This window comes from Salvia hispanica, chromosome 1, assembly GCF_029641045.1.
Source record: "Salvia hispanica isolate PSC_SH4W2 chromosome 1, Shi_PSC_v1, whole genome shotgun sequence".
Classification (NCBI taxonomy): Eukaryota; Viridiplantae; Streptophyta; class Magnoliopsida; order Lamiales; family Lamiaceae; genus Salvia; species Salvia hispanica.
The window spans coordinates 19,807,423-19,835,192 of record NC_142692.1 but is presented as its reverse complement, the minus strand read 5'-3'; the positions used below and the strand labels follow the sequence as shown (position 1 = coordinate 19,835,192).

Sequence of the window (27,770 nt, the reverse complement as noted above, 5' to 3'; positions counted from 1 at the left end):
AGTAATATTTGATATATTCTAGATGTCTATTCTAAATAGAATTAAGATTGTATAAATCTTAGTTGATAGGATTTTATTTTTATCTTATAGATTATGATGGTTTGTTTCTATCTACTAATATCCTAGTACGATTTAAATAATGATAATCCTAGATTAACGTTGTCTTGAATTGTAAGATTTGATTTTATCGAAATAAAATCTAGAACAATCCTAAGTGGATTTAGATAGTTGACTCTATCTTGATAAATCCTAAATGAATTTGGATAATGATTATCCAAGATAAAACTTAATTATTTAATTGATTCTCCCTTGACTAGATTAAATAATTGCTTTTAATCATCCAGTATGTTTAAATGCCATGCATTAAATGGAATTATATGTTTATTTGGTGTTTATCTATTTTAAGTGGTTTATCTGCTTTATCTGCTTATGTGATAATTATGCAAAAACTATACAAAATGTCTAAGTGATGATTACAACAAGTGCTTTGTATACGGTCTCCATTGGTTGGTTTGCAAATTTTATAAGCTAGTTTCTAATATTATCGTCACCCATTATGTGGGACAATAATCCTATGAAATAGCAAGTTCATATGGGAAGACTTCTCAAATATAAATAGTGTGAACTAGAAAGTAGTTTCTAATATTATCGCCACCCATTATGTGGGAACAATAATCCTAAGAAATTACAGTTTTTCAGAATTTCAAATAGAATTTATGAGATAACTTGATTTTGTTATCAACACATGAGCATTGTTATGGAAGTGTGTTGTAGAAACAAAATTCTATAATGCGAAATCTGATGGTCGTGCTTAGGCAACATTAGGCGGTCATGCCATTATGTGGTCTCTGGACTATTCGTCGGTGTTGTGACCAGTAAAAATGTTAAAGTTGTGAATGAGTATTGACCTCTTATGGAGGGTACCTGTTTTCGATTTTACAGTTGCAAGATACATAATTGTTTTGTGGTTATTTGTGATTATGTATTGAGCATAAGTATGTGATAATAATTTTATTTGCCAAAACTTCATGATCTCATTCAATTTTTGTCTGCGATCCTTAAAGAAAGTAAACTCGAATGCCAAAATAATGTAGACCGGAAATGAAAATGGATAAGATTCTCATCGCTGAAAAAACCTTGAGTTTATACTCACCGATTCATGTCCTCCATTTCCTCGACATAATTCCACGAAGAATTTTCGAGAATGCATTATGCATGTACTTGACAAGCTCTTTGAGGAATAAGGTCAAGCTATTTTCTTTTAAGTAGCACGACAAGTCTTGGTTAGTGATGATGAAAGATGAATATCAATAGAATCTGTCTAGATGATTCAATTGGAATATCCTAAAGGGACGGAATGTTTTGAGGAATCTTTTGATCACTCAAATAGTTTTCTAACTCAAGTCATCGCCTAAAGTAATAAGAAATGACTACTAGAAAGGTTTAACTGAAAAGTAGAAAACTTTCAGAATATTAGTCGTTATATTACTGTAAGAGGAAAGTAACATGATAGATGGCGAATTCATAAAGGCTGCATTTTTCCTAAGTCCTAGTTCATTTGAACAAAAGACTAGATATGGAAATGGGAGAGCCTGAATTATCATTAAAGTTTGTTTAAAGCGAGTGAGGATGCTTTGTAAGTTGGATTGACCTCTTTTAAAGAAGGACAATGACTTACATGAAAATACATCTTCTAAGTAAAAGATCTTAATCCAGTTAGCCATTTGTTGCAGTGGGAGCTATTTTGCTCAATTATTGTTTTATGGTTGATGTTTAAGGCATCATAGTATTGAAACAATATAAATGCAACAAGATTGAGTATTAAACAACAAATCAACTTCTTAAACAATGAATGATAAAGTATTTATGGCTCTTTAAGGCCAAGAAAATACTTAGCTATTGCTCAAACTGATCTAGACTATCAAGATTTTTAAAATTTGTATGTTAAATAGCTTGAAAGTCGAGAATGTCTGTTTGATGCACTATGAGTTAGGATCGTTTGATTCAGAATACTTATAGAACTGCAACATAGAAAGACTAGCGAGTCTTAATGGTTTACACCATAAGAAGACGAGCAAAGTGTTATGATCAGTAGTGGGAGTCTAATCTCCATTAACGAATCCAAGCATTCTTCTAAAGAATGAGATGGTTATGTAAAAAGGAATCGAAGTCTTTCTGAGACAAGTTTGATTAAGTGATGAGTTGTACTCATTACAATCTTATCATTGATGGGATAAGCGTTAGATACAACGAGATACACCTTAAAGAAACTACCAACATCAGTACCTTCTACAAAACACAAGTTGTGGACTAGAGTGACTCTAGTCTAGCACATCTCAAGGTGTAATGTTGTTCCAACACATGTTGGAAAGGTATCCAAGTAATTGGAGTTGAGTACTAAGGTAAGATTTAAGGTTGTCCCAAATGATGTAAGGTTATAAGTTCTGTAATCTTCAAAGATAGAATTCTTGTATGAAGATCAAGAGATGAACTACAAGCGTAACAACGTGATAACTCTCAAGATAAAGAGAGAGATATCGGATTTTCCATATTACCAAGGATTCATACCATTAGAAACTTTTGCACTAATAAAATCAACTTTAGAACCTATGATTGTGAGAACCAGGTCTATACATTGCTTGGAACATTTTAGCATTAGAAATTCCATGAAAAGGTTTTTACCTTTCAAGTTGGAATTGTCTTATCTCTAGTCAAGTGTCAGTGACACTTAGTGAGATCAAGAATTATGAGACTAGTTTCGGAGATAGTTGTCTTATGTATGCTATAGTGTGTACTAAGTTTGATATTAGTTGTGCTTATGCATGACAAGTGTATATCATATTAACCATGGCAAAGGACTTTGATTGAGGTAGAGAATATACCCTAGTACTTGAGAAAGGCTAGTAACTATATTCTAGTTTACCAGTCATTCATGTAATGTCCTTGGGGTTACACTGTCTTAGTTTTATGACTAATCTGTGATCGAGTAAGTCATCCTCTGAATATGTGTTTACCTTAGGAATATCTTCCTAATAGCTTTAATCGTAAGTTTGAGTATGCCTATGAGTATTATTTTTTATTACTCTAGTGAAGGCTAACTCAATGGACACACGAGTTTATTAAGCTAAGCAATCACATATGGATGACCAAAAGAGCACTTCGGGCTACTTATTTCACTTGGATCTAAAAAAACCAAAACTTAGTTGCATTATCATCTTCTGAAGACAAGTACATAGCCGCTTCGGATGCTATTTGTGAAGGAATTTGGTTGAGAAGGTTATTGAAAGTTCAGAAAGAAGCTACAACAATTTATTGTGACAATATGTCAGCAATAACGATGACAAAGAATCTTGTGTTCCATTCAAGATCAAAACATAATGAGTCACGACATCATTTCAACTGAGATATGATTAACAAAGAAGAAATCAATTTGGAATATGTTGGAACAAAAGAGCAGCTTGCGGATTTCCTTACTATAGTAGTTCCATTAGAGAAATTTGAGAAGTCACATGATATGCTCAAGACTGCAAATTAAGAGAGGGCGTTGAAAATGTAATTTGTAGTCATGAATCTCAATGAAGAGACATGTACCTTCTTGAAGAGTCATGTACTTAGATGAAGAGTGGCATTGTTTTAAGGCCATTATTTGGTCCGTTTTGAAGGAACTGGCAGCGGAAGCGGTGTGACGGATTAACATAATTTAACAATTATTAATCGCACAAATAAATCACATAATAATCAGATCTATTTAGCAGATTATTTAGACAAAATCTATTCGCGTAATTCTCACATGTATCATGCTCATAACTTGAATTAATCATGCTTTAAGAATATTGAAACCTAAAACATGCTTTTCTACAGAGCAGAAATAATACCTAATTAATTCTCCAAAGAATTGAAGATGGCTAGCAGCTTCTCCACGTGACGCTTTGAATACTAGACCACAGATCTTCTCTCTGGTTCCCGAACTGTACTCCGATATCAGTGTGGGCTGATCTCACCAGAATACTAGGACTTAAATAAAAGACACAGAAAAACTACTCCTAAGAGGAGAGGGAAATTCGACCAGCTCAATATGAGGGGGGCGAAATTTTTGAAATTTTTTTGAGAATAAATTGTAATTTTTATGTCTCCTTTATTCTCCTATTTATATTAAGTTCCTTTTGGGCCCAGACATGGATCTATGGAAGGTTTTGGATATGGGCTCATCCAATTTACTTTTTACTAATTAAATTGAACCCACAATTTAATATAAGCTTAATTGGAATATTACGAGCAGCCACTACAGAAGTAATATTGAACTCTCCCCATCCAAATCCGAAATTATAAGTAATCCGGGTTTTCGTTTTAACTTTCATTTCCCGCGCTTAAGATAAAAATGTCCATTAATTAATTAATGTCTGCTATGGACTTAATTAATTAACTTCTTATTAATTCCAAGAGTGGACTTAGCATGAAACGCTTATTTATTATTCATAGAGTAATCAAACTCCAACTAGCTAGGTTCCGAATAATAAAACCTTATTTCGCGCTCCTCTTGAGGACATTATCAAACGAGACTCTCCTCGCGCACGATTCAAGCAATCCTAGCACAGCTAGATATTAATCGCCACTACCCAATATATCAGGTTTATTGGGTTACGAAAAACCCGCACCATTTGATAAGTCAAAGTAATGCATAATCAATACCGTATGCTCAATGCTAACCTACATTGATTAAGAAACAAATATTTATCAAGACCTCGCCTTTCAGTAGATAGCCTAAGGACAAGTCTTGCTGTTAGATCCGTTCAGTGCTATACCACACCAATGTCATCTTATTTCAGTAAGGCTTAGAAATATGTGGACTGACATTGCAACCTTTCTCGATGAATAGTCTAATTCCATCTAGGTTGTGAAATTCTTCTTTTTCTTTGTTTAGGACTGACCGTGTTACCTTAAAGTGGACGCCGCCCACAACCGGTTTACTAAAACAAAGACTTAGACCTTGTTAAGTTAACTTATACATTTAAACATGCAATTAACATCCATTAATTGTAAAACATAACAACATTATGACAAAAATAATCTGTTTTATTCCTTGAAAAATAAAATAAGAGATTTACAGTATTCAATCACTCGAAACGTGATTTCTAGTATACAAACTCTAACACGTTTTGAGTGTCAAAATTGCATTACATGTCCATTATTTGCATATTTTATATATTTTGGTATTTTGACGAGTTTTGTGAGGAATGTGCAAAATAGAGCCTAAAAAGATAGCAAAAAGTTGAACATGAAAATCTGGAGTATTCGAGCCAGCCAGCGGTCCACCGCATCTATGCCAGCCACCGTTGGCCGCCAGAGACCACTGCCACCATAGTGGCCTACTTTGGAAAATTTAGCTGAAATGATGAACACGTCGAGCGACCGCTGAAACACATGCAGCGGCCGCTGATCGAGATATAGAAGCTACAAGATGACTTTTCTCTCTCCAAGACTTACTATGTGCTGAAGATTTACCATATTATGAGACACAATTTTGGAGTTATAAATAACCCTTCAAGCTTCACAAAATGAGATCCTTTTACATCATAATACCAGAGCATAATAGTTTAGAGTTCCTTCCACTATGATCATTGCTTAAGGAATTTGAAGAGTGGATTCCAGAGGAGATTAAGACTACAAGATTCAACCTTAGGGTTATATTGCTTTAGTTCTTATTTTTTCTATGTTTTCTCTACAAACTATGTGTGTAGATTATTCCATCATGTGTAACTAAACACATAGAATTCTAGAGATGTGTTAGCAACGGCTTTGGTTTATATAGTTCCTATTTATTTAATATCCGTTTTGTTTGTTAATTTGCTTCTATTCTAAGTGTTGGATAATGCTTCATGTTTGAGTGACACATCTATGATGATTTATTGACGTGTAACATAACCGTGAGAGGAGGTTTGCATGTTAGAAGAGTCTAGTTGACGTTACAATTAACTCCTCTTAAAACGGTTATGTTAATTGAGAGCGAGAACATTAGAGCCTTATGAGCCTCTAGGAGTTACAAATCTAGCTTGCTAGTCCATGTGGTTACAATACTCTAGCTTGCTTAATACTATGATAGCTCCATTCACTTGAAGAATATTGCTTACACAAATTTAGGCGTGGTTGTAGCCTATGATACATAATTAACTTATCCTAGGTGTACAATATCTCCAACTAGTGTTTAGCTTCGAGGGAATGTAAAACCAATATGGATCCTTGAATTACAGTAAACTCATTTAGGAAATATGATACATAATAATAGCAACTTGAACCAAACTAGGAGTAGTTTTTCCTTTTGTATTGTAATCAACACTTTGAGCGAATTTTGGTGTTTCCTGCAAACTTTTAAAGTATTCTTAAAAATCACAAACTTTGTAAAGTGTGAAAATTTTCGAACCTGACCAACTATAGAATTTTTTCAGAAGATATTGAATATACATGGCTAGCCAGTGAAATATATGTGGCTTAGTCCAATTTATACATGGAATAACGTCGTTTTGACACTCTAAATCTTCAATTTGACGTTGGATATTATGTGCATAAAAAGATAAATTACGCCATGTATGTCTGTTGGGTTTGAAGAATGAACCACCATGAGAAATTGACACCAAGTTTATAATTTTATCACTATTCAAAGTTCGTAGAAAATACATTAATGAATCAAAGCTTATGGTTTTTAATATTGGTATTGAATCAAAGCTTATGGTTTTTAAGATCAGCATCTCATTTAATTAAACAGATAGAATAAATACTCATGGGATACGTATCTAAACTCAATAAATACTCTTTAGGGCGTGTTCTCTTTAGTGTACAAGATTTTATTTTAAATATGCACCAAAGAGTAACCTAAATGCTAGACTTTGACCTAATGGAATTATGGATCGACAAATTTAACCCCAAATGAGTGAGAGAGAAGGTAATGAGGTGGAAAGGTAGGGCAAATGTGTAAAATCAAATTCATTTCTTGGTGGAGAGCCCAATGCACTAACAAATCTTACCTGTTGTCCAAGATTTCAATCTTGCCCATTTTTTTAATAGTGCGGGCCTTTGCCCAATTTTAGGGCTTCCTCCAATAAATCGTTGGAAGGTGAACAATCATAATTCTCCCAATTGGGCTTAGAATTGTCTAATTAGCACAAAGTGAACACGCCCTTAAATGAGAAGAGAATTAAATGACAACCGCATATGATGAACATTACATGACTTAGGTAAACAACCTTTGAGATTTTAAAAAATATACTCCCTCTGTTCGTGAATAGGAGTCTCGTTTTTCCATTTTAGTCCGTCCGTGAATAGGAGCCCTGGTTCACTTTTACCTTTGTCATTTAATAGGGTCCAACCTTCCACTAACTCACTCCACTAACATTTTATTTAAAACTAATATATTCAAGTGGGACCCCCATATAACTAACTTTTTTCCACCCACTTTTCTTAATATTTCTTAAAACCTGTGCCGCCCATAAATAGGACTCCTAATGGCGGACGGGAGGGAGTAGTAATGTAATGAAATACTTTCTCCATTTCTTAAAATATGAACTTTGAAACAACACGAGTTTTAATGCAAAATTAGTAAAGTAAAAAGAAGAAGAGAAAAAATGGAGAAAGTAAGAGAAAAGAAAAGGAAAGGTGGTGAAATTAGTGTTAGTAGATTATGAGGTTCATTTCCTGAAATGGAAAGTTTTTATATTTTGAAGAAACTAATAAAAAAGAAAGAATTTCTATTTTTAAATATTGGACGAAGTAGTTAAAAAAGGAGTAACTATTTTTTTTAAAATTTTAATTGGAAACATAATTTCTAGCATTATACTATTACTATCATCCATTCCCAATAGTCATGAAAGGTGAGAAATTAGATTACGAAATCTTAAATATGTATAGATCATAAATATAGTAATGTGAGCGGAATAAGGGGAAATTACGCTAAACATACAAAAAGTTTCACCAATATTTTAGTATAGTAAAAAAAAATTTAAGTTAACATAAATCATAAAAATGTATCATAAGAATTTCAAGTTAATAAATATTGCTTCATACGGTTTCACGCCGTTAGTTTTTTCTCAATCTATCATCTCAAATTTTCCTATGGCAATTTCTATGTACTCAGCGGCGGCATAGCCGCTCTCCCCTTCATTTGTGCCTCTAAATTCCATAACCACCCGCACCGCCTCCCTGCCTTGGTGCCCCTTCTACCATCACTTTTTATGACCAACGGAAACTCCAATCCTCAAATCCTTTGTCACTAACTTCTCATTGTAAAACTGCTCTATAAAGAGCGGCCACGCCGCCGTAGCTACGCCCGTTGCACACCCCTTCTAGAATCGAATACAATCTATAATGCGTCATGAAGCCCCACTGTCGGGTGATCAAGAACTATCACTTGCGGCACTCACCCCCTTATGATTGGGAATCTGCCTTAGCCATTCCTCCTCCTCTCTGCATTCACTCACGGCCTAAACGAAATCATGGTCGGCGATGTCGAGACGATTGCAATCTGATTCAACTGAGTCAAACTGAACTTGGTCATGCTCCCAAAACCATGTACACCACAGAATTCGCCTTCTTTGAATCGAGCCACACCATGCATGCGCCCACGTCAACACTACACTTCTCTCCTCTCTCTCTTCTGTCTCCTCCATCAGCATTGTTGCAGAGCAAAATATGGCCTACGTTCCAAGCCCTTTTCCCTAAAACGATCATGTAATATTTAGTGTAGTCAGGCTCGAGCTCGTAGAAGCTATTCCACCACAACGCCGTAGCTTCTCCCTCATTTCCTTCATCCATTTGGTGAACCATCGGCATCCTATTTTCTGCAGTGGAAGGTTGCACTAATGGCCTTGTGGCTACTTTTCCCATCCTTATGATTTCTGTCATAATATCTCTTCCATAAGTGAAGAGAAAATACCTTGCATTTTTGAATTATTTGGACATCCTTTGTTGTCATATGCTAACTTTTAGGACATAAATTAAATATGCAGGAGGATGATAGATTGAGGAAAAACTAACGATTGTAGCGGGATATATGAAGCAAAATGTATTAACTTGAAACTTTATAAAATAGTACTCACTCCGTCCCCATGTAGCTGGGTCGTATTTCTTTTCGGGTTGTCCCATTAATAGCTGAGTCGTTTCCTTTTTAAGCAAAAAATAACAACTTTTATTCTCTCTTACTTTACTCTTTCTTACTTTATTCTCTCTTCATCTCTTTACTTTTTTCCTTTCCTACTTTGTTATTCATTTACGTAACTCACATAACACAACTTTTCTTAAATCTCGTGCCGAAAAGAAACGCCTCTATTAGGGTTTAGCATCCTCCCATTTCTGAAAAATATGAGCATTTGGTTTGACACATGTTTTAATGTATAATTTGTAAAGTAGGAGGGAGAAATTAAAAGTAGTGTAAATAGTGTTAGTGGAGAGTGAGCTCCACATTATTAATAGTGCAGTATAATGGTATAAGTTGTAAATAAAATTATATATAGGGTTATTCTGTTATTTTACATATTAGTACAAAATTAGAAAGTCATATTTTTTTCAAGGACGAGCTAATAAGGAAATAGTTCATACTCCCTCCGTCCCCTATTAGGAGTCACTCTTTGACCGGACACGGGTTTTAAGAAATGTAAAGAAAAGTTGGTTGAAAAAGTTAGTGGAATGTGGGACCCATTTTTTTATATTGGTTTTATAATAGAATGTGAGTGAATTGAGTTAGTGGAATGTGGGACCTACTTACTATTTATGGTAAAAATGAAGTGTGACTCTTAATTGGGGACAGACCGAAATGGAAAAATGTGACTCTTAATGGGGGACGGAGGGAGTATATTTTAGGAACGAAGAGAATATAATTTATGCTCCCTCCATTCCCTCATAATGGAGGCAAAAAAATTTTGCCACATAGTTTAAGAAATGAATGTTTAGTTTGTTAAATAAATAGATAAAAAAGGTACGAGAGAGAAAAAAGTAAGAAATAACAGAGTAGAAAATGAATAAAGTAGAGAGAATAAAGTAAGAGAGAGTAGAATGAGAGTGAAAAAAAAACGTGTTATCATATATAGAAATGACTCGAGTATGAGAAAATTTTAGGGTTTAGGGTTTGAGAGAACTACGAAAGAACTTTCCGAAATGGAAAAAATGACTCAACTATGAGGAAATGGAGAGAGTATAAATTAAAACTTTTTGTAGTACTAAATTAAAAGCTTGGTGAAATTTTTTGTATGTACTCACTCCGTCCTACGATAGTATACACTTTTTAACTTTGGAAACTATCTTTTCTTTAATGAGGTGAGACTCATTCTTCATTAACAATACTTTGATTATTTTTTCTCTCTACATTTCTCTTATTTTATTAATTATGCATTAAAATCGGTGCTTAATTAAAAGCGTATACTCTTATCGCATGAATGCGATGGAGTATGATTTCATTTCTTCGGAGAATAAGAGCATCCACAATAGTGGACTAGCCGCTAGTCCATGTGCCAGTCCACTATTGTGAGCGGCAAGCGGGTGACGGACGTCCCAGGAGGACGAGAGGTCGTCCGTCTCCTTGTCCGTGCGCTTGTCCGCTATTGTGGGTTGGCGACGAATAAGAGGTAGGACGTCTGATTTATTTATTTTTTTAAAAAAAAATTTAATTTTTTTTATTTATAATCAATATTTACAACTTATTGCACTTCATTTTTTTTATATATTTGATAAACACCAACGATTAAAATGAATTAATCGTATTTTTTAATTTATTTTAATGGCTAGAGCTTTGGCTAGTCCTAGTGCTAGTCAACTATTGTGTAGTGGGATGTCCTAATAATGTGGCAAGGAGGTGGGAAGTCCTAGTGACGTGAAGGTGTTTTTTGGGAAGTTCTAGAGCTAGTTCGTGGGGAAGTCCTTCCTATTGCGGATGCTCCATCGCATCCTCATCGAAGGGCAATCATGTAAAAGCGATCTCATCAATTGCATCAAACCATATAACACAGCCCAATAGCCGGAGAAGACAATTACCCCACCGCTCCCCCCCTCCCACCACCGCCACCGCTACCGCCAAGATCTAGTTTGGCGTATCCTCCCCGTAAATTGATTATAATATATTGGTATTGCTCGCCGATTCAACTAAATCCGAGCTTCTAATCTAAACCCCCCAAATTTTTTTTAATTTGCGGAGATTCATGGATTGGAGACACGATTTGTTTGATATCAATGGATCTATGCATTGAATTGTCCGTTTAAATAGTGAATTGTGATTTATCATGAGGTCGTCCTCAATTTGGACGGAGAATTCCGCCTCGTCGGCTGCTGCCACGCCAACATCATCATCGAATTCTAGGCAGCTTGCACCTCCGCTTGTGGAGCCTGCTCGTGACTCGGATTTGAGGCAAAGGTCGGATTTTTTTGCCCTGTTTTCATTTCAATTTTGTGTTTCCGATCCGGAATATGATTGTGTTTAAGCGATTTTGTTCTGCTGGGATATTGTTCAAATTTTCAATTAGTGCATGCTTATTCAGCTGAATTGAATACTTGATTCATGATGTAATTAGAACTAAGTACTCCCTCCGTTCTGCCTTAATACAGGCGTTTCATTTTCTATACTCGTTTTAGAAGAAAGAGTAAAGTAAGTGAGAGAATAATGTAGGGATGAGTACTTGTTTTGAATTTTAGCTTTAGAAGAAATTGTATAATTGGATCATATGAATTGTTCATACCATCCTTAATGACTGAACTGCAATTTTTTTTTTCTGTTTCGTGTAATGTTATTCTATTGCTGAATGCAGTTTCTATGGGGCGTTCAGTGCTCTTGGTTATAATATAATTTTAGTTATGCATGAAACAGAGATTAAGAGAAAATCTTGTTTTCAATCTGAATATATTTGACCTTTTGGGGGTTTTTCTTCAGATTTTCCCCCTATATAGTGGATACGACCTATTTAGCACGTGTGACTTCAGTGATAAGTTATCTATTATTTTTTCTTAAATGCATATAACTTAGTTATAAATGTGTCTTTTAAGTCCTTTTTCTTTTTCTCCGGAATAGGCAGACAATTTGCATTGGTCATATAACTGTTCCATGACAATAAAAATAAACTTAGATGACAACTTGATGAATTGTTGCATTTTGTATTTGGTTGGATGTGTTAAGTTCAATCTCTGTAATTGTACACATGAGCTATTTTCGGTTCTTATGCATGTTTCATGGTGATTACCTTACATTTACTAGGTCGTCGTGTCTATATGGTTAAGATCTCCTTCTGAAAATTTGTGCAATTTTAAAAAAAATATGTACTCCCTCCATCCCACTACTAAGTGATGGTCTCTTTGGCACGAGATTTAAGAAAATGGTACTCCTTTCGTTCCATTAGTGTTGGAGCATTTCTTCTGGGCACGGTGATTAAGAAAATGTACATATTTAAAAGTTAAGTAGAGTGAGATTGAGAATACAGTAAAGGAGATGATAAAGTAGGACACAGGAAAGTAAGAGAGAGAGAGAGAATAAAGTAAGAGAGATAGGTGTGTTGTATTTTTCCAAAAAAGGAAATGACCCAACTATAATGAAACATCCCAAAGGAATATGATCCAACACTAATGGAACAGAGTGAGTATTTATATAATTAAGTGGAGAGAATAAAGCAAGAGAGTGAATGTGTTGTTTTTTCTGAAAATGGAAATTGATTTCTTGTAGTGGGAGAACCAAAGAAGGAGTGTCAATCACTTGTAGTGGGACAGAGGGAGTATTTAATTATACCAGTTGGGTTTGACATTCTGATTCTGCTTGCAGTAATGTGCTGAAATTGTTAGCTCATAGAGAGTTATGCCCTCAAACAAAGAGAACACCTAGAAGGTTTTGGAGAAAGGCATCGGTTCACCATGGTAAATCATCTGGATCAAAATGTGAATTAGCAAAAGATGTGAGACAAGAACTTCAGTCATGGTACTCATCATTCCTCTTTAGTCCATATTGTATATATATTTTGGATTATATTATGCCAATCTCAAGAGTAACTGAATTTGTAAATTATATCTGACATACAGGGGAGAGGCAGAGTCATTACTGCATTTATCAGCTAAGTATTGTCCTTTACTGCCTCCACCAAGGTCAACCATTGCGGCGGCATTTAGTCCTGATGGGAAGACATTGGCTTCTACACAGTTAGTCTCTCATCATTACTCTCACACATATATGTATATTTTTTGAACATACAATGTTATTCCATTTTGAATCTGGCAGCGGAGACCATACAGTGAAGATAATTGATTGTAAAAGTGGAACGTGCTTAAAGGTGTTGAGTGGCCATCGGAGGACACCTTGGGTGGTAAACTATCTTCTTATTTTTATAATCATAAAATCTAATTTTATAAACCAGCATAACTATGTGCAACTAGAAAGCAATCATGCGAAGCAAATGGTATTCCTCCTAAGTAGTCCACCTCCATTAGAACTTGTAGAAGCCTAAAAAACATTATCCAAAAACGTCATCTTCTTCTCTTTTTGCAAGGCTTTCATGCAATAAATAACTTATTCTATTTCTGGGTTTGTTGAATTTGAGTTTCTTGTAGAAAGTTAGTTCATTGGATGTGTTGTTTCAAATCTGGAAATACACATCCTATTCGTAAGTCTTGATTTTAGCATGAAGTTTTGATTGGACCTCTTGCAGGTTAGGTTCCATCCACTCTATGCAGAAGTTCTTGCTAGTGGAAGTTTGGACCATGAAGTTCGCTTGTGGAACGCGAAGACAGCGGAGTGTATTGGGTCTCGTGATTTTTGTAATTTACTCTCAATATTAGCATTTTCATACCTTTTGAGATGTATTACTATCCTGCTATAGTCACTTGTTAATAAACATCCTTCAATGCAGACCGTCCTATAGCTTCTATTGCCTTCCATGCGCACGGAGAAATTTTAGCTGTAGCATCAGGCCATAAGGTCAGCATTTAGAGTGTAGTAAGATTGTAGAGGTGTATGTAGTTTATTAACCTTGCTTGTCTGGCAGCTGTATATATGGCATTATAACAGAAGAGGTGAGGCTTCCTCACCAACAATTATATTGAAGACTCGGCGTTCTCTCCGTGCAGTGCATTTTCATCCTCATGGTGCTCCATTTCTTCTAACTGCTGAGGTACTAGTACTACTTCTGCTGGTAAATGTTTGTCGGCAGCGTATTAGTTTCATTATGCTGCTTGTTTCAGGTCAATGATCTGGACTCCTCAGATCCTGCAATTGCTTTTGCAACATCCCCTGGGTACTCGCGCTACCCCCCTCCTACTATATATATAGCAGATGCTCACTCCATTGTTCAGTCAAGTTCAGGAAATGAGTTGCCCATTATGTCTATACCATTTCTGATAGGGCCTTCTATTACTAGAGGTGATAATACATTACTTCCCCAACAGGCGGGTGTTGAAATGAGTTCTTATGTTCCATATCAAAGGAGTGTTTCTTCTGCCTCTGTGCGACTTCTCACTTATTCAACTCCATCCGGTCAGTATGAACTCGTATTGTCTCCAATCCAATCTCCTGTGCGGGAAGAGCAACAAAATAATCTGTCATTGAGGGAAACGGATGATGCTATTCCTCTACCTGCTATTGATTCCATGGAGACAGATGTGCAAGCTGAGGAGAGCAATCTGTTTCTTCGATTTGGCGATCCAGCATACTGGGACCTTCCTTTTCTGCAAGGGTGGTTGATTGGTCAAAGTCAAGCTGGACAGCGTATAACGCATGCACAAATTGGTGGTTCCAACGAAGGTTTGCCATCCTATAATGGAATAGCAAATGCATCATCTATTGTTCCTCCAGTAATTCCTAATGTTGGTTCAAGAGCTTCCGGAAGAGCAGGTTCACGACACCGTTCTTCACGCTCGCGAACAAGAACTGCAACTGGATTCGGTGGTAGTGCTGCTTTTAACAATATTCCACCAGAGCAGGGCAGTTCACACTCTTTGACAACCCAAGTCCAGTCTGAGGTAGCTACCTCACTGGCTGCAGCTGCTGAATTGCCTTGCACTGTGAAGCTGAGAATATGGTCTCATGATTTGGAAAATCCATGTGCACCTCTTGACACATCACGCCGTCTGTTAACAATTCCCCATGCCGTGCTTTGTAGGTATGTAATACTGTTAACATTCTCTACATGAAGGTATTGTTGATTAGTGGTTTGCGAACAATGGACACTTGATGAGGTTAAGGAAAATGAATTGGTTCTAGTGGTTTCTGGGAAGTAGTTAATGAGTCTCAGGTCTTACTCAAGATGCTAATTGAAAAGGAATTATGTGGCAAAAGTAACTGTATTTCCTTCTGTATCCCCATGTCTCCTTGCTGAAGTGAATTAAATGCTTTTATGGTATGTTATTTTATAGTGAAATGGGTGCCTACTTTTCACCGTGCGGAAGGTTCTTGGCTACTTGTGTGGCATGTATCCTACCAAATATTGATGCCGATCCAGGACTGCAAGGCCAGGTTCAGCATGATCTTACATGGGCCTCAACTTCTCCAACTAGACATCCAGTCTCCGCACACCAAATTATTTATGAGCTAAGGATATATTCCCTTGAGAAGGCTACGTGAGTCGCAACATATTTATAGTATAAATATGTGATTGTACATGATTTTATTTGGTGTTGGTTTTGATGTTCTCTTCTTTTGTAGATTTGGATCCGTTCTACAATCCCGGGCAATTAGAGCTGCTCATTGTTTGACCTCGATACAGGTGTGTAATATGTAAAAAGTTGTTGGACCATAAACATATATGAAGACTTCATATGCACATGAACCACGAAATATCTAAAAATATATATCTGGCTGATAGTTTTAGTTCCTTTTTCTATCGATCCTAACAACCTGTGTGTACATTTGTAAGGGAAAATAAATTTATTAAGAAAATCACAGTAATAGTTCAGTTCCAAACTTTCCATAATGAATATAAGATCTCATCTACCAAAAAATAAAGGAAATTACATAGTATTATTTTCATACTGTATGTTGTTGATACTAAGCATGGTGTTACTGCTTTTACTCCCTCTGTCCCATAGAAATAGGCCATTTAGGGTTGACATGGGTTTAATGTGTAATTGTTAAAGTAAGAGAGAAGAAGAAAAAGTAGTTGAGATTATGTAGTGAATGGTGGGACCCATAAATAATGAAGTAAAAGAGAAGGAGAAAAAGGTTGCCATAAATGGATATGGACTATTTGTATGGACGGACAAAGAAGGAAATAAGGCATATTTCCGTGGGACGGAGGGAGTATAATTTATGGTAGGAAAGCATGCTAAGTAGTCTGCGGGATTTCTTATTAAGACTTCAACAGTTGAGTGGGGATTTTCCTTTTTTATCTCATCTGCCTGCAAATTATTTATTTGATACTTTTCTACGGCTATAAGATTTTCATTGATTCTACAATGTTGCTTCTCTTGAAAAAGAATGAAAAAGGAAATCATTTGGCTTAATACATGACTGTCGTTCACCATCTTACAAATTTGTAGCCTCATCCTTTGTTTTCCTTTGTAGTGATTCTTCTCCTTTTCTTTCCATTAGTCCTTCATTCACATTGTCTAATTTGTAATATGACCCATCTGCGTCTCTGAGCTAGTTAAATTTTCAAAAGTTGCATCTCAGAGAGTATGGATTGTATAGACTATAGAGTATAGAGGTAGGGAAAGATATGGTGGACTGTGGGCTACAATTAAGCAAATGAAGTAGCACATTTTTGGGATCCACTAATCTGTTCAAGTACACTTTTTCCCGGGTGGTGGGTGGAATTGAAACATTGTACCTTTTCTGTTTTATTACTAGTAGTATGTACTCAGAAAACATCTAGCATTTTACTGAGATGTAATGAGATTATTCTGGAATGAATTTGATTCACGAGGCATAATGCACTGTCTCAAGTAAAAAATAACATAAGAAGTTATCGAACCTTTTTGGTCATGAATAGCATTGTCTCTCCTGTACCAATCATTTTCTAATGCTTCAGCCTAGTTTAGTATAGAGTGGCATGTTATCAATGATGAAAGTCGAATTATTAGCCTAGCGTATCTTATTGATTTCTCAAGTCTCCATGTTACCTTTGTGGTTGCGTGTACAGTGTATATTTTAGCATGTTGTATGTATTCTAAGTCCTTTTCCAACTGCAGTTTTCACCAACCTCAGACCATCTGTTACTGGCTTATGGTCGACGCCACAGTTCACTTCTTAAAAGCATTGTCATTGATGGAGACACAACTATACCAATTTATACAATTCTTGAGGTGAGATTTGCATGCAACATTTACTAGTCATTCGCTTGTACAGATTACCTGTATTCTGGTACACAGTAGATATATTTTAATTTACTTTTGTGTTCATGAAATAAAAAGGATTTGCAACTTTATATGAAAAGAGATAATTCTGTTTTGCTATGACCCACACTTAGGATTAGTTCCAAGCGCCGCAGTCAATACGTATGAATCTAGCTTGAAAAATAGACCAACATGCCACATCCTTCACAGATGCCCTTTAGAAGACTTGACCTCGAAGTAGGAAGAAGCATACCACATAGGTGAAAAGCTGCTCATGCTTGCAAATACAGATTGCATATGATGTCAGTTTTTTAAATACTTAAAACACGAATCCCTAGTATTTCGAATGTGGTATAGGACATAGACATGTTTTTCCATGCGATCTGGGGTGCCCCAGTCTTGGGGCGCACTAGGTTATGTTGTAATGGCACCAACCAGCATGGGGCGAGCGAAATTGAGGAGGTGAGACGGGGGTGATTTTCTGAGTACCTCCGCCGACAGCTCTTTCACAGCGGCAGACTACCCTAGCAGCAGCAACCAAGGTCCAGTCGGTAGCCGGTTGGAATTCTGGTGGTGGCGGTGGAATTGAAGAATTAAGGCTGAATAAGGATGATGAAGGGTCACCTATTCTCTGTACTTGGATTATTTTATCTTATTAAATGGAGTACAGTTGTTAAGGTTTCTTAGATGCATTTATTGCAGTTGGTGTAGGTCTCTAGATGATTTATTACATAGTTCAATACACATTGCGGGAGTGTTTGTTAAATTCATTTATTTATTTATGACTAAAGTTCAAAATTGGTCCTTTACATTTTCCCTGAAAAACTTTTTAGTCCTATACATTGAGTTTGTTACTTTTTGGTCCCAAATAATATGTTTTAGTTCAAAGTTAACAATTCCGTTGAAAACTTAACGGTCAAACGTATTTTGACCAAATTTGTTACTTAATTTTGAATCTAAATAACCCGATTAACCTAATTAATATTAATCTGATTAACCTAATGATAAATCATAAGGTTTATCAGGTTATTTAGATTCCAAATGAAGTCACTAATTTGGTCAAACTGCGTTTGACCGTTAAGTTTTTAACATGACCTTGAAGTTTTTAACAGAATTTTTAACTTTGGACCAAATCATATTGTTTGGGATCAAAAGGCAACAGACTAAAATGTTTTTAGGACAAATGTAAGGGACCAATTTGGACTTTAGTCTTTATTTATTAATATGCGTAATTGTGCTGTCATTTCAACTTTTGTTGTCATCAGCTTAATAAATTTTAGGTAACTTAAATTTAGTAATAGACTTCAATTGTTTTTGGAGTGAATATACAGTGTGTTAGGCAATTTTTGAACTATTAGTGTGCCCCGATTCGAGGGCTGTACTCCCCGTGCCCCAGACAACACTAAATTTTGAAGCTTCCATGGCTAAAATAGGGAGAGTTCAAACTCATTACATACATGAGCATGCAACCAGTTTGCTGTCTTAGGTTTCACATTATGATTTTACTGGTACTATTGACTCATTAGCTAAGCACGAATAATAGCATAATTTCTTTCACAATCTTTTTACCTACTTGAATAGTATGTGTGTATGAATCAATTTTGTGTATTATGCTTTGTACTTTTTTCTCAGAATTCACATCTTTCATACAGATATACAGAGTTTCAGATATGGAACTCGTGAGAGTTCTTCCCAGTGCAGAAGATGAGGTTAATGTAGCTTGTTTCCATCCTTCAGTTGGTGGTGGCTTTATATATGGCACTAAGGTAAGTGAGGAATTTTTCATATCTCGACTCTGATATTTGCATCTGCTTTTCTCTGTTGGTGACGATTTTCTTCATAATCTTGCCAGGAAGGAAAACTGAGGATTCTTCAGTGTGATATATCTCATGGATTTAAGAATGAGGGGTCCTGTGGTCCTGATGACAATGTGTTAGAGGTATAAATGCCTCATTATTGCAGAATCTGTAATGATGCAATAAATATAATGCTCATCCATTGATCTTAATACACACCTCATGGGAGGATATGTTTTTTTTTAAATGGCTCTTGCTCTGAATTTTTATCAGCTTAAGTTGTACTCTATTTATAGGTTCAGACTCATGCATTGGACGGCTGATTAGTGTCAAGTGAAGGGCGCAAAATTTGACAGCTTGATGTGGTCGGTATTCTGTAAAAATTTAAAGATATCTATTGTTGTCTTGTCCTTTCTTTTTTAATTTTTGCTGTTGTTTGTGCTATTAAAAGTAGCGATGTGTGTCGCATCCGGTTATGCAAATCAAGCTATGTGAATTGTGGTTAAACTAAGTCTTAACAATGAATCATGATTGTATCTGTACATATCCCTCACCTCGACATTTGTTTCTGCAGGGGTTGCTTTGTTTGGTGCACATCAACTCACTTTGCTACCATACAGTGAGGTGGGGAGGGGGGGTGTTAAAAAAGGGTCCTGCATTTATGCTTTGGGCATTCTGGAGGTCTTGCTTTCGACTTTTCTCAATGAGCTCTGTACAGATCTGTGACGCGTCTATTCCCAGTGCTAACTTGCATACAGGTACAGCGCGAAACTGGTTGAGAGAGAGAGAGAGAGAGAAAGCCAATAGAGCAAAACGCTTCGTCCTTGTAGTTTCGTGAGCGCAGTGGGGAAACTTACTTTTGGCTTTGTTTTTTCTTGGATGGCCTTGTTGTACATTAGCACAATAATTTCCATGGGAAGAAGCTTTTCCTTTTTTTCCTGACCCTATTTTTTCCCCTTTTTTGCTTTTCAAATTTTCATGCATGTTCAGGCCCTATTGCAGAATGTAGTACTAATATTCATGTGAAGAAACTAGAATCGAAAATCTTGCTTTTTAGATGGCTATTCGAATCTTTCGAGACTAAATAACATCGGTTTCTACTCCTAATTTAGTTGAAATACATATGCATCTGTATACAAAGAACTTAAAAGACAATGCCAATTTTTATTTAGTGAACAAATCAATTTAGTTGAGATAATTTAAAATCTTATAAAGCTCAGAGAAAGAATATAGGATGAAATATGTCCAAATGTATTAGTTATTGTAATGTTTCGTCATGTTGTTCTCTTCCTACGCGTTGCTTCTGCTTTGCAATTCCTTTATCGAGCCGACATTGTTAGTATGCATCTCGCCTCATTTATTTTCCATGCAATTTTCCAAATTTGTTAAATTATAATCATTCACGTGACTTTAAAAAATAGTCGATTATATTATAATATTTATACTCCCTCTATAAGAGAATACACTTTCATTTTTAGTTTGTCTCAATTAAGATGGCTCATTACTAAAAGTAGAAATAACTCACTTTATTTCATCTCTTACTTTACTCATTCCACTTAATATACAAAATAAAACTACATAAAATCCTATTCTACCTAAGGATTGGGTCTTCTTCACTTATTTTTTATTTTTATTTTTTTCAGTTGTTCCACAATTTCATATTGGAGGGAAATTATGTTTGATATGTGGCATAGAAAGAATGTAGGTGGAAATATGTCACGCTTACTCCCTCTGTCCCACTAAATTGAGTTGTATTCATTTTTGGCATGTCCCAACTAAATTGAGTCATTTCCTTTTTCGACAAAAATCAAAACATTCAATCTTTCTTACTTTATTCCATCACCTACTTTACTTTCTCTTTATCTTTCCTATTTTATTCTTCTCTCCTATTTTTCAACATACTTAATCTACGGGACCAAAACTTTTGACTTAACTTTGTTGGGATGGAGGGAGTATTAGTTTTGTAATGTTCATCATGTTGTCTTCTGTCTACACGTTGCTTCTGTTTTGCAATTTCATATCGAGTTGAGATTGTTAGTATGCATCTCACCTCATTTACTTTGTTAGCAATTTGCCAAATTTTGTCAAATTCTCATCGCTCTCGTAACTTAAAAAATGGTTGATTATATTTTTTTCGATTGTTCCATAATTTCATAGTTTTAAGGAAATTGTGTATGATGCGTGACAAATGGGAAGCATTTTGACAAAACATTTACCTACTTAAATGATGTCGTTTGATACACTTACTCAGTCACGTCTTTATTTTTGCACATGTACGCGTCACGTCATTGAACTCAGATACGTAGTTTGCTGAAACTTTCTTCTAATCATGGGATAATTAAGAAAAACCGTCATTGATATGATATAATTAGTCAAGTTGAACTATTAACCAGAATTTGACCCGTGGTTCCATTTAATGCTATACCACACCAGTCATTAGTAACCTAAGGTTAAAACTTAGGATATTTTAGACTTAGACACCATAACCGTCTAGGTTATGAAATACTCGATCCGTCCCTTGAAAAATATATAACACATTTGTCATTTTGGGATTTTCCTTAAAAATAGATTAATTCTATTTAAGGAAACTTTTCTCTCTAATGAGGTGGGTATGATTCTCCACTAATAATACTCCAATCACTTTTTCTTTCTATCTCTCTCGCTTTATTAGTTGTGCATTAAAACCGTATCATTTCAAATGTTTTCTATTTTTTAGGAAGAGAGGAGTTTTTATTTATTTTTGCAAGGATGTTGGGTATGAAAATCTTTACTGATAACACGATCACCATTTACCAACCAATGCAGAATACTTGGGACTCTTTCGTATGAATTAAATGAAAAAATATAACGGAAACTTTTTCTTTTCATTAACTTATTTTATAAAATAAGATCACATAAAAACAAGCTGCAGCTTGAAGCATGCTTTTAGTTACTCTAACAATCTTCGACTTTGATACTAAAAAAACTAGTTTTTGAATATATAAAGGACTTAGTTTGGCGACTTTATTCACCCCATTATACTCAAAGAGGGTCTTGAACCATGATGCATTTGACTCCCATCCTTACCAAATTACTCCGTCCGTTCCAGCTAAGATGACATATTTCTTAGTTATTATTCAATGTGTTTCATTGGAGAGAGGAATTGTGCATGTAAGTATTAAATGGAGAGAGAAAGAGAAATTAATATTTTAATTGAAGAGGGGAAAAAGTGATTTGGTGTGTATTAATTGGAGAGAGAGAATATTAAAAATATAAATATGCTATCTTATTTGGAAAAAATTAAAAGAGAAAGTGTGACATCTTAGCTAGGACGACGATGTATATAATGTAGTTAGTACCAGTACTTATTTGATAGACTCATCAAGAGAGACAGATGTGCCATCTGTTGTAGATGACTCATCATGACAATAGTTGAACACTTCGACGTGTTCACTAAGGGGTGTTTGGTTTGCAAGATTGTATCCCTTGATTAAATTAGTAGTGTGTTTGGTTCATAAGATTTATTCTCCCAATTCAATTCTAGATGGATAATCATGGGATAATAAGTCCTAGCTAACTCTATATGACTAAAATAATCTCACAACTCAATTCTAGATTATATCTTGATGTTTTTTTATCTAGGTAACCGAACAATAGACACCACCTAAGGGACTTCATCTGGACAAGGGCAAATAAAACCTAAGTTTGAGGTACTTTTCTCCATGGAATTTTTGAAAATTCTAATGGCCAAAGTTTCTTCATCTAAATAGAGGGAATTAACGAGAACTGAGGGAATGGATGAGAAGACTAATTAGAAGCTTAATGAATCCATCCATAGGAGGATTGTGAGCTCAATACTAATCTCCTAAGAAAAATACCTATATATGACCATGCTGCCGAACCCAACTTTGGAGCAATGGAAGCTATGCCACAGCCTGTCAAGGGCACAAACAATATTCAACCAGATGAACCTCATGGAAGAGAGAATGACAATGAAAATCTCCTTAACTAGCTAGGTTTCCCATTGTTTTGACTCCCCTCGTGAAGGTATTATTACCCTTTCAACATTCTTCTAATGCTCTTCAAACTAATTAGGATCAAAGGTGGGACACACAAAAGCAAAAGTTCAACGAGCATGTTGTTGCAAGTCAACAACAATGGCCTCAAACAAGTGTGAGGCAAACCGAGCACTAACAATGGCACGCTCAAAACAATGAGTTGGGATGAAATGGACTATTAATTAACACTTTCATCGGTTCTTCGGTTATAATTGAAAATTTCTATAAGCACTAACCAAAATAAAATCTTTTGGAACCGAATAACCAAATACCCAACCCTACTTGATTCATCCACAACATCTTGTTTCATACTCCCTCCATCCCGAAATAATGGTACCAACTAACCAAATACTCACCCCTACATCCATCCACAACATTTTTTCTTTTTTTGGTTATATACTATTTAGTAAAATAGAAACAACATTACATCTATTTTTTGTCTCTCTTACTCTAATCTCTCTTCACTTAATTCACAAAATAATATCTCAATACTAGATAAAATCATGTGCCTGAAAGAAAAACTGTTTCATTTAGTGGGATGGAGGGAACATCAAATTTCATATTTTATGTTAGTTCTTTTTTTGTCTTTTCCACCCTTACTCCTTACTCCCTCTTATCCCCATTAATATCTCATATTTCCTTATTTTGACGCATCATCCCAATAAATGTATCATTTCACCTTTATAATTTTTAAAAAGTGGATCCTACATTTCATTAATTCATTCTACTCATAATTATTATAAAATTAATTTAAAAATAGAGGTCACACTCCAACTTTTCCTACCCATTTTTGTTCACAAAGTCAAATAATGTACTCCCTCCGTCTCGCGTTACTTGCACTAAATTCCTTTTTGAGCGTCCCAAGATACTTGCGCTCTTTCTATTTTAGGTAAAAATTAGTGTTAGTTGATCATGCCCATATTACACTTAAAATGTTAAATTAATCACCCACCAACCCATCCACCCCTCATTTGGAAAAAAACACGTCCCTCTCTCTTCAAACTCAGTCTCTCTCTAACCTAAATTCTTCCGCCTCCAGCTTCACTAAACTCTTCCACGCATCTCTCTAAAAACACTATTTATTCCACCTCCAATTTCTCCATTAACGTCTTATTCCACCTCCAATTTCTCCATTAGATCTACCATGGCTAACAAGAGAATTTAGATGGAGGGTGGATTAATCCATGTAGCTAACAAACCCCAACCTCTTTCCCGTTGGCCACAAAATGGTGGGTGGTGGTAAACCCACAATTTTAAACTTTTTGATCTACTGCCATTTAGATTTGGGAGCTCACTTTTGATTTAAATTTGAATATACATGGAATACTTTTACATTTTGTTGTTTACATTATACACGGAAATTTGTTTATTTACTGTTCAAACTTTATTAACAATTAAAATAATTTTGAATATATAAAAAATACTGATACGGAAAATTGGATAAAAAATATAATTAATAATATAACTAAAATATCCAATCACTTTATCTACTTTATTACTCATTCTACTTGAAACATTAACCACTCATTCCTTAATCTCCATGCCCAAAAGAAAATGTGCAACTAACCCGGATGGAGGAAGTATTAAATATGTACAAATCAAATATAAGAAATTTAATGGGACCGGAGAGAGTGTTTTCTTTGCATGTTTTTCGTTGTTATATTCATATTGTTTATTACTCCTTCGTTCTAATGAAGATGAGCTATTTTCATTTTTGATTTGTCTAAACCAAGCTAACTCCTTACTGGAAAAAAATATCAAGTAATCTCTATTTTATTTTATTTTCTCTATTTAATACTTTCTTCGTTTGGAGTGTGTTATAATACTAACTTTTCTTAAATTGCTAACTTGCTAACTCATCAATGTCAATACGAATATATTAAAATGTGAACACAAATTTGTGTTGAAATTTTAATATACTGAGTTGTGTTGACATTTTAATATATTGAGTTGACATTTAAAATATCAATGTCTACATAGTGTATTAAAATATCAACTAAGTTTATGTTGACTATTTCAATGTGGTCGTGTTGATATTTTTAGTGTTGATGAGGTAGCAGAGTTAGCAACTTAGAAAAGTTAGCAACGGATCAAACCTCTTCTCCGTCTCAACTAAGTGAGCCACATTTCTTTTTGGGATGTATCAACTAAGTGGAGTCATTTTGATAAAGAAACAAAACATTTAATCACTCCTACTTTTAACACAATTTTTTAGTCTCGTGCTCATAAGTATATCAAGTGAATTTATGTTGACATACTAATATCACCGTGAATATTTTGTACACGCAGAGTTAACAAGTCAGCAAAATTAGCAACATATCGCTAGTTTAAAACTTTGAAGGTTCACTATAAAATAATGGAGTAAATGAAAATCGACAGTAATAAAATAAAAATACAATTATTATTATAAAACAAAGTAAATATAAAAATAAAAGTAATAAAAAAGTGAATGTTGAAGGGCAATATCGGTACGTTGAATGTCGCCGTTTTACGTATTCAGCTGGTTGTGGTTACGTTAACAGAAATGAAAGAAATTGGGAGTAAAAAGAGAGAGGAGAGGGAAACGAAGGAAACAAGGGGAGAAATCACACACGAAATAAATCTCCTTCCACAGATAAAAGGAACAATTAGTTGAGATTTTGGTTTCCTTCTTCTTCATCTCTATCAATCTGCATGTAATACATTATATTATACCAACTCACACATACATATAACGTTGGGGGGAATATTATATCCTATTGATTATAACATTGCGATTATATATTTATGCGTTTATATAGATAGATAGATATGTATGTGGAATTGTGGATTCCTCGAAGAATTTTTTGATGGTGTTTCCAGCATTGGGAATTTGAACAGAAATTTATCGGGGTCTGACTGCTTTCTATTTGGGAAATGGTATGTATATCGTTTTCCCCTTTTTCATCTGTTTAGATATTTATGTTGTGTATATTGTGTCAAGTAAGTGGTTGTTCGGTTTGTTAGACAAATTAATCGTGAGATGTAGCTTAGGATTGACTTCTGGGATTATTTTAGTTGGAGGGGGTGGCTATGACTAATTATCACATGATTATCGATCTAGGATTGAGTTGTGGGTTCAATCTCATAAACCAAATACAATACATATTTAATCTCGAGATATAATCTTGCAAGCGGAACAGCCCCTAAGGGTTAGAGCTTGGAGTATTTGGGAACTTCAGGGTCCAATTTGGCTCAAATATTATTTTTGTTATTTTTTGCAGTAGAGTTGTTTCTTTTCAGCTGAAATTTTGCTTCCAACGTTCTCTTTTTCGGACTCTTGAAAATTTGTTGTACCTATAAGCACATGTAGATACCACATGATAAACTGTGTATGCATTCATCATAGCAAAGTTTAACAGCTCTTATTATCGAAAAAGATGGGTAATGTAAGTAGTTAAAATTCCTCGTTGTAGTTTATAGCTAGAAAGATGTTTTACTCTGCAATGGTGTTGTAGCACATGATGCAAGCGGTGACTCTTCTTAAAGTGTAGAGTAAATTTATCTTTGAAGATGTGTATAATGAATTGAAGTATAGAGTGAAATTGAAGGCACTGGTGAATGATTTACTTGTTTGTATGAAACGTCATAGTTCTAAACGCAACATGGACACGAATTAGCGAGAATCTGTCTGGAAAAGTTTGTAAATTACTTGCAATGTTGCAGTCTCAGACTCAGACATATGTCAGCCCGATGTAAAGGCTGGAGAGATTGTTACAAGCAGAATTATTAGAAAAGCCGCTCATGTGCATAAGTGATGAATTTTCATATCAAGGGATTCATGCATTGTGGCAATGAACTATCTTTATTAATATAACATAAGAACTTAAGGTTCTTAATTAGCAAGCGGAAATCAACACGCCTTTTAAGGTTTTCGTTAGTAAAAGTGAAGTTTGAAACCTTTTCGGCCTACAATTGCTTAGTGTTTGCAATTTGGTCATGAGTGCAACATGAAATTTGTGAAACAGAAAGCTATATCTGTTGGTAACTTACATTATTCCTAGTTGAAGGTCGAGTAGATTTAAGCATAATGTTAGACAGGGTTTTGTAGCAAAGTTTTTGTAGTGAAAATTATCACACATCCACAGAGAATGACAGTAAGAAGAATCCTTTGGGATTTCATCTTTGATAATTTTCTCAAATCTTGTACTAAGTCAATATATTCATATTAATAGATATGTTTAGTGAAATTGTTTGATTGGCCCAATGAGATATTGTTGCCAAACACAAATAATCATTGTAACATTGCGTTTTATGTGTGTTTGTAGATGTTATTTATCTATTTCCTTTGCTTCTAATTATTGTCAACTTATCAAACAGACTGTTGGAGGCAAGATAGCAGTTGGATCTCATGTATGGGTCGAGGATCCTGACGAGTCCTGGCTAGATGGGGAGGTTGTTGAAGTAAATGGTGACGAGATTAAAGTAAATTGTACATCGGGAAAGACAGTAAGTATATCCTGAGATGTGCTCTGCCCTTCGATTAAAAGTGTGAACTCAAGACATTAGAGTAAAATGTGAAGTCTACATGATTCAAAGGAAAAGTTTTTTATTTCGATGATGCTTTTTTGTGAATCCACCAGTGGATTTGTTTCGAAATTCAACATTTTTCGATGATATTTCTTTCATGTCTGTCTTTCAG

The 27,770-nt window shown here is 35.1% G+C and overlaps 1 protein-coding gene across 1 annotated transcript; it reads left to right on the top strand.

The window, feature by feature from the left end:
- The first annotated feature begins 11,004 nt into the window (after positions 1-11,004).
- LOC125221640 (uncharacterized) lies at positions 11,005-20,015 on the top strand. Its single transcript, XM_048123820.2, has 15 exons — positions 11,005-11,389; positions 12,782-12,934; positions 13,036-13,152; positions 13,232-13,316; positions 13,659-13,767; positions 13,860-13,927; positions 13,995-14,120; positions 14,191-15,107; positions 15,361-15,564; positions 15,650-15,710; positions 17,134-17,247; positions 18,930-19,043; positions 19,130-19,216; positions 19,370-19,438; positions 19,648-20,015. Exons 1-14 carry the CDS (start codon positions 11,259-11,261, stop codon positions 19,394-19,396), a joined length of 2,313 nt encoding a protein of 770 aa, XP_047979777.1. The 5' UTR covers positions 11,005-11,258; the 3' UTR covers positions 19,397-19,438; positions 19,648-20,015.
- The last annotated feature ends 7,755 nt before the right edge of the window (positions 20,016-27,770 follow it).

Excerpts from the sequence above, each read along its gene's own strand:
- LOC125221640 (XM_048123820.2), top strand. The coding sequence starts at position 11,259 with ATGAGGTCGTCCTCAATTTGGACGGAGAATTCCGCCTCGTCGGCTGCT. Across the intron at positions 13,928-13,994 it reads CTGTAGCATCAGGCCATAAG|CTGTATATATGGCATTATAA; the intron begins GTCAGCATTTAG and ends CTTGTCTGGCAG. Across the intron at positions 15,108-15,360 it reads CCCCATGCCGTGCTTTGTAG|TGAAATGGGTGCCTACTTTT; the intron begins GTATGTAATACT and ends GTTATTTTATAG.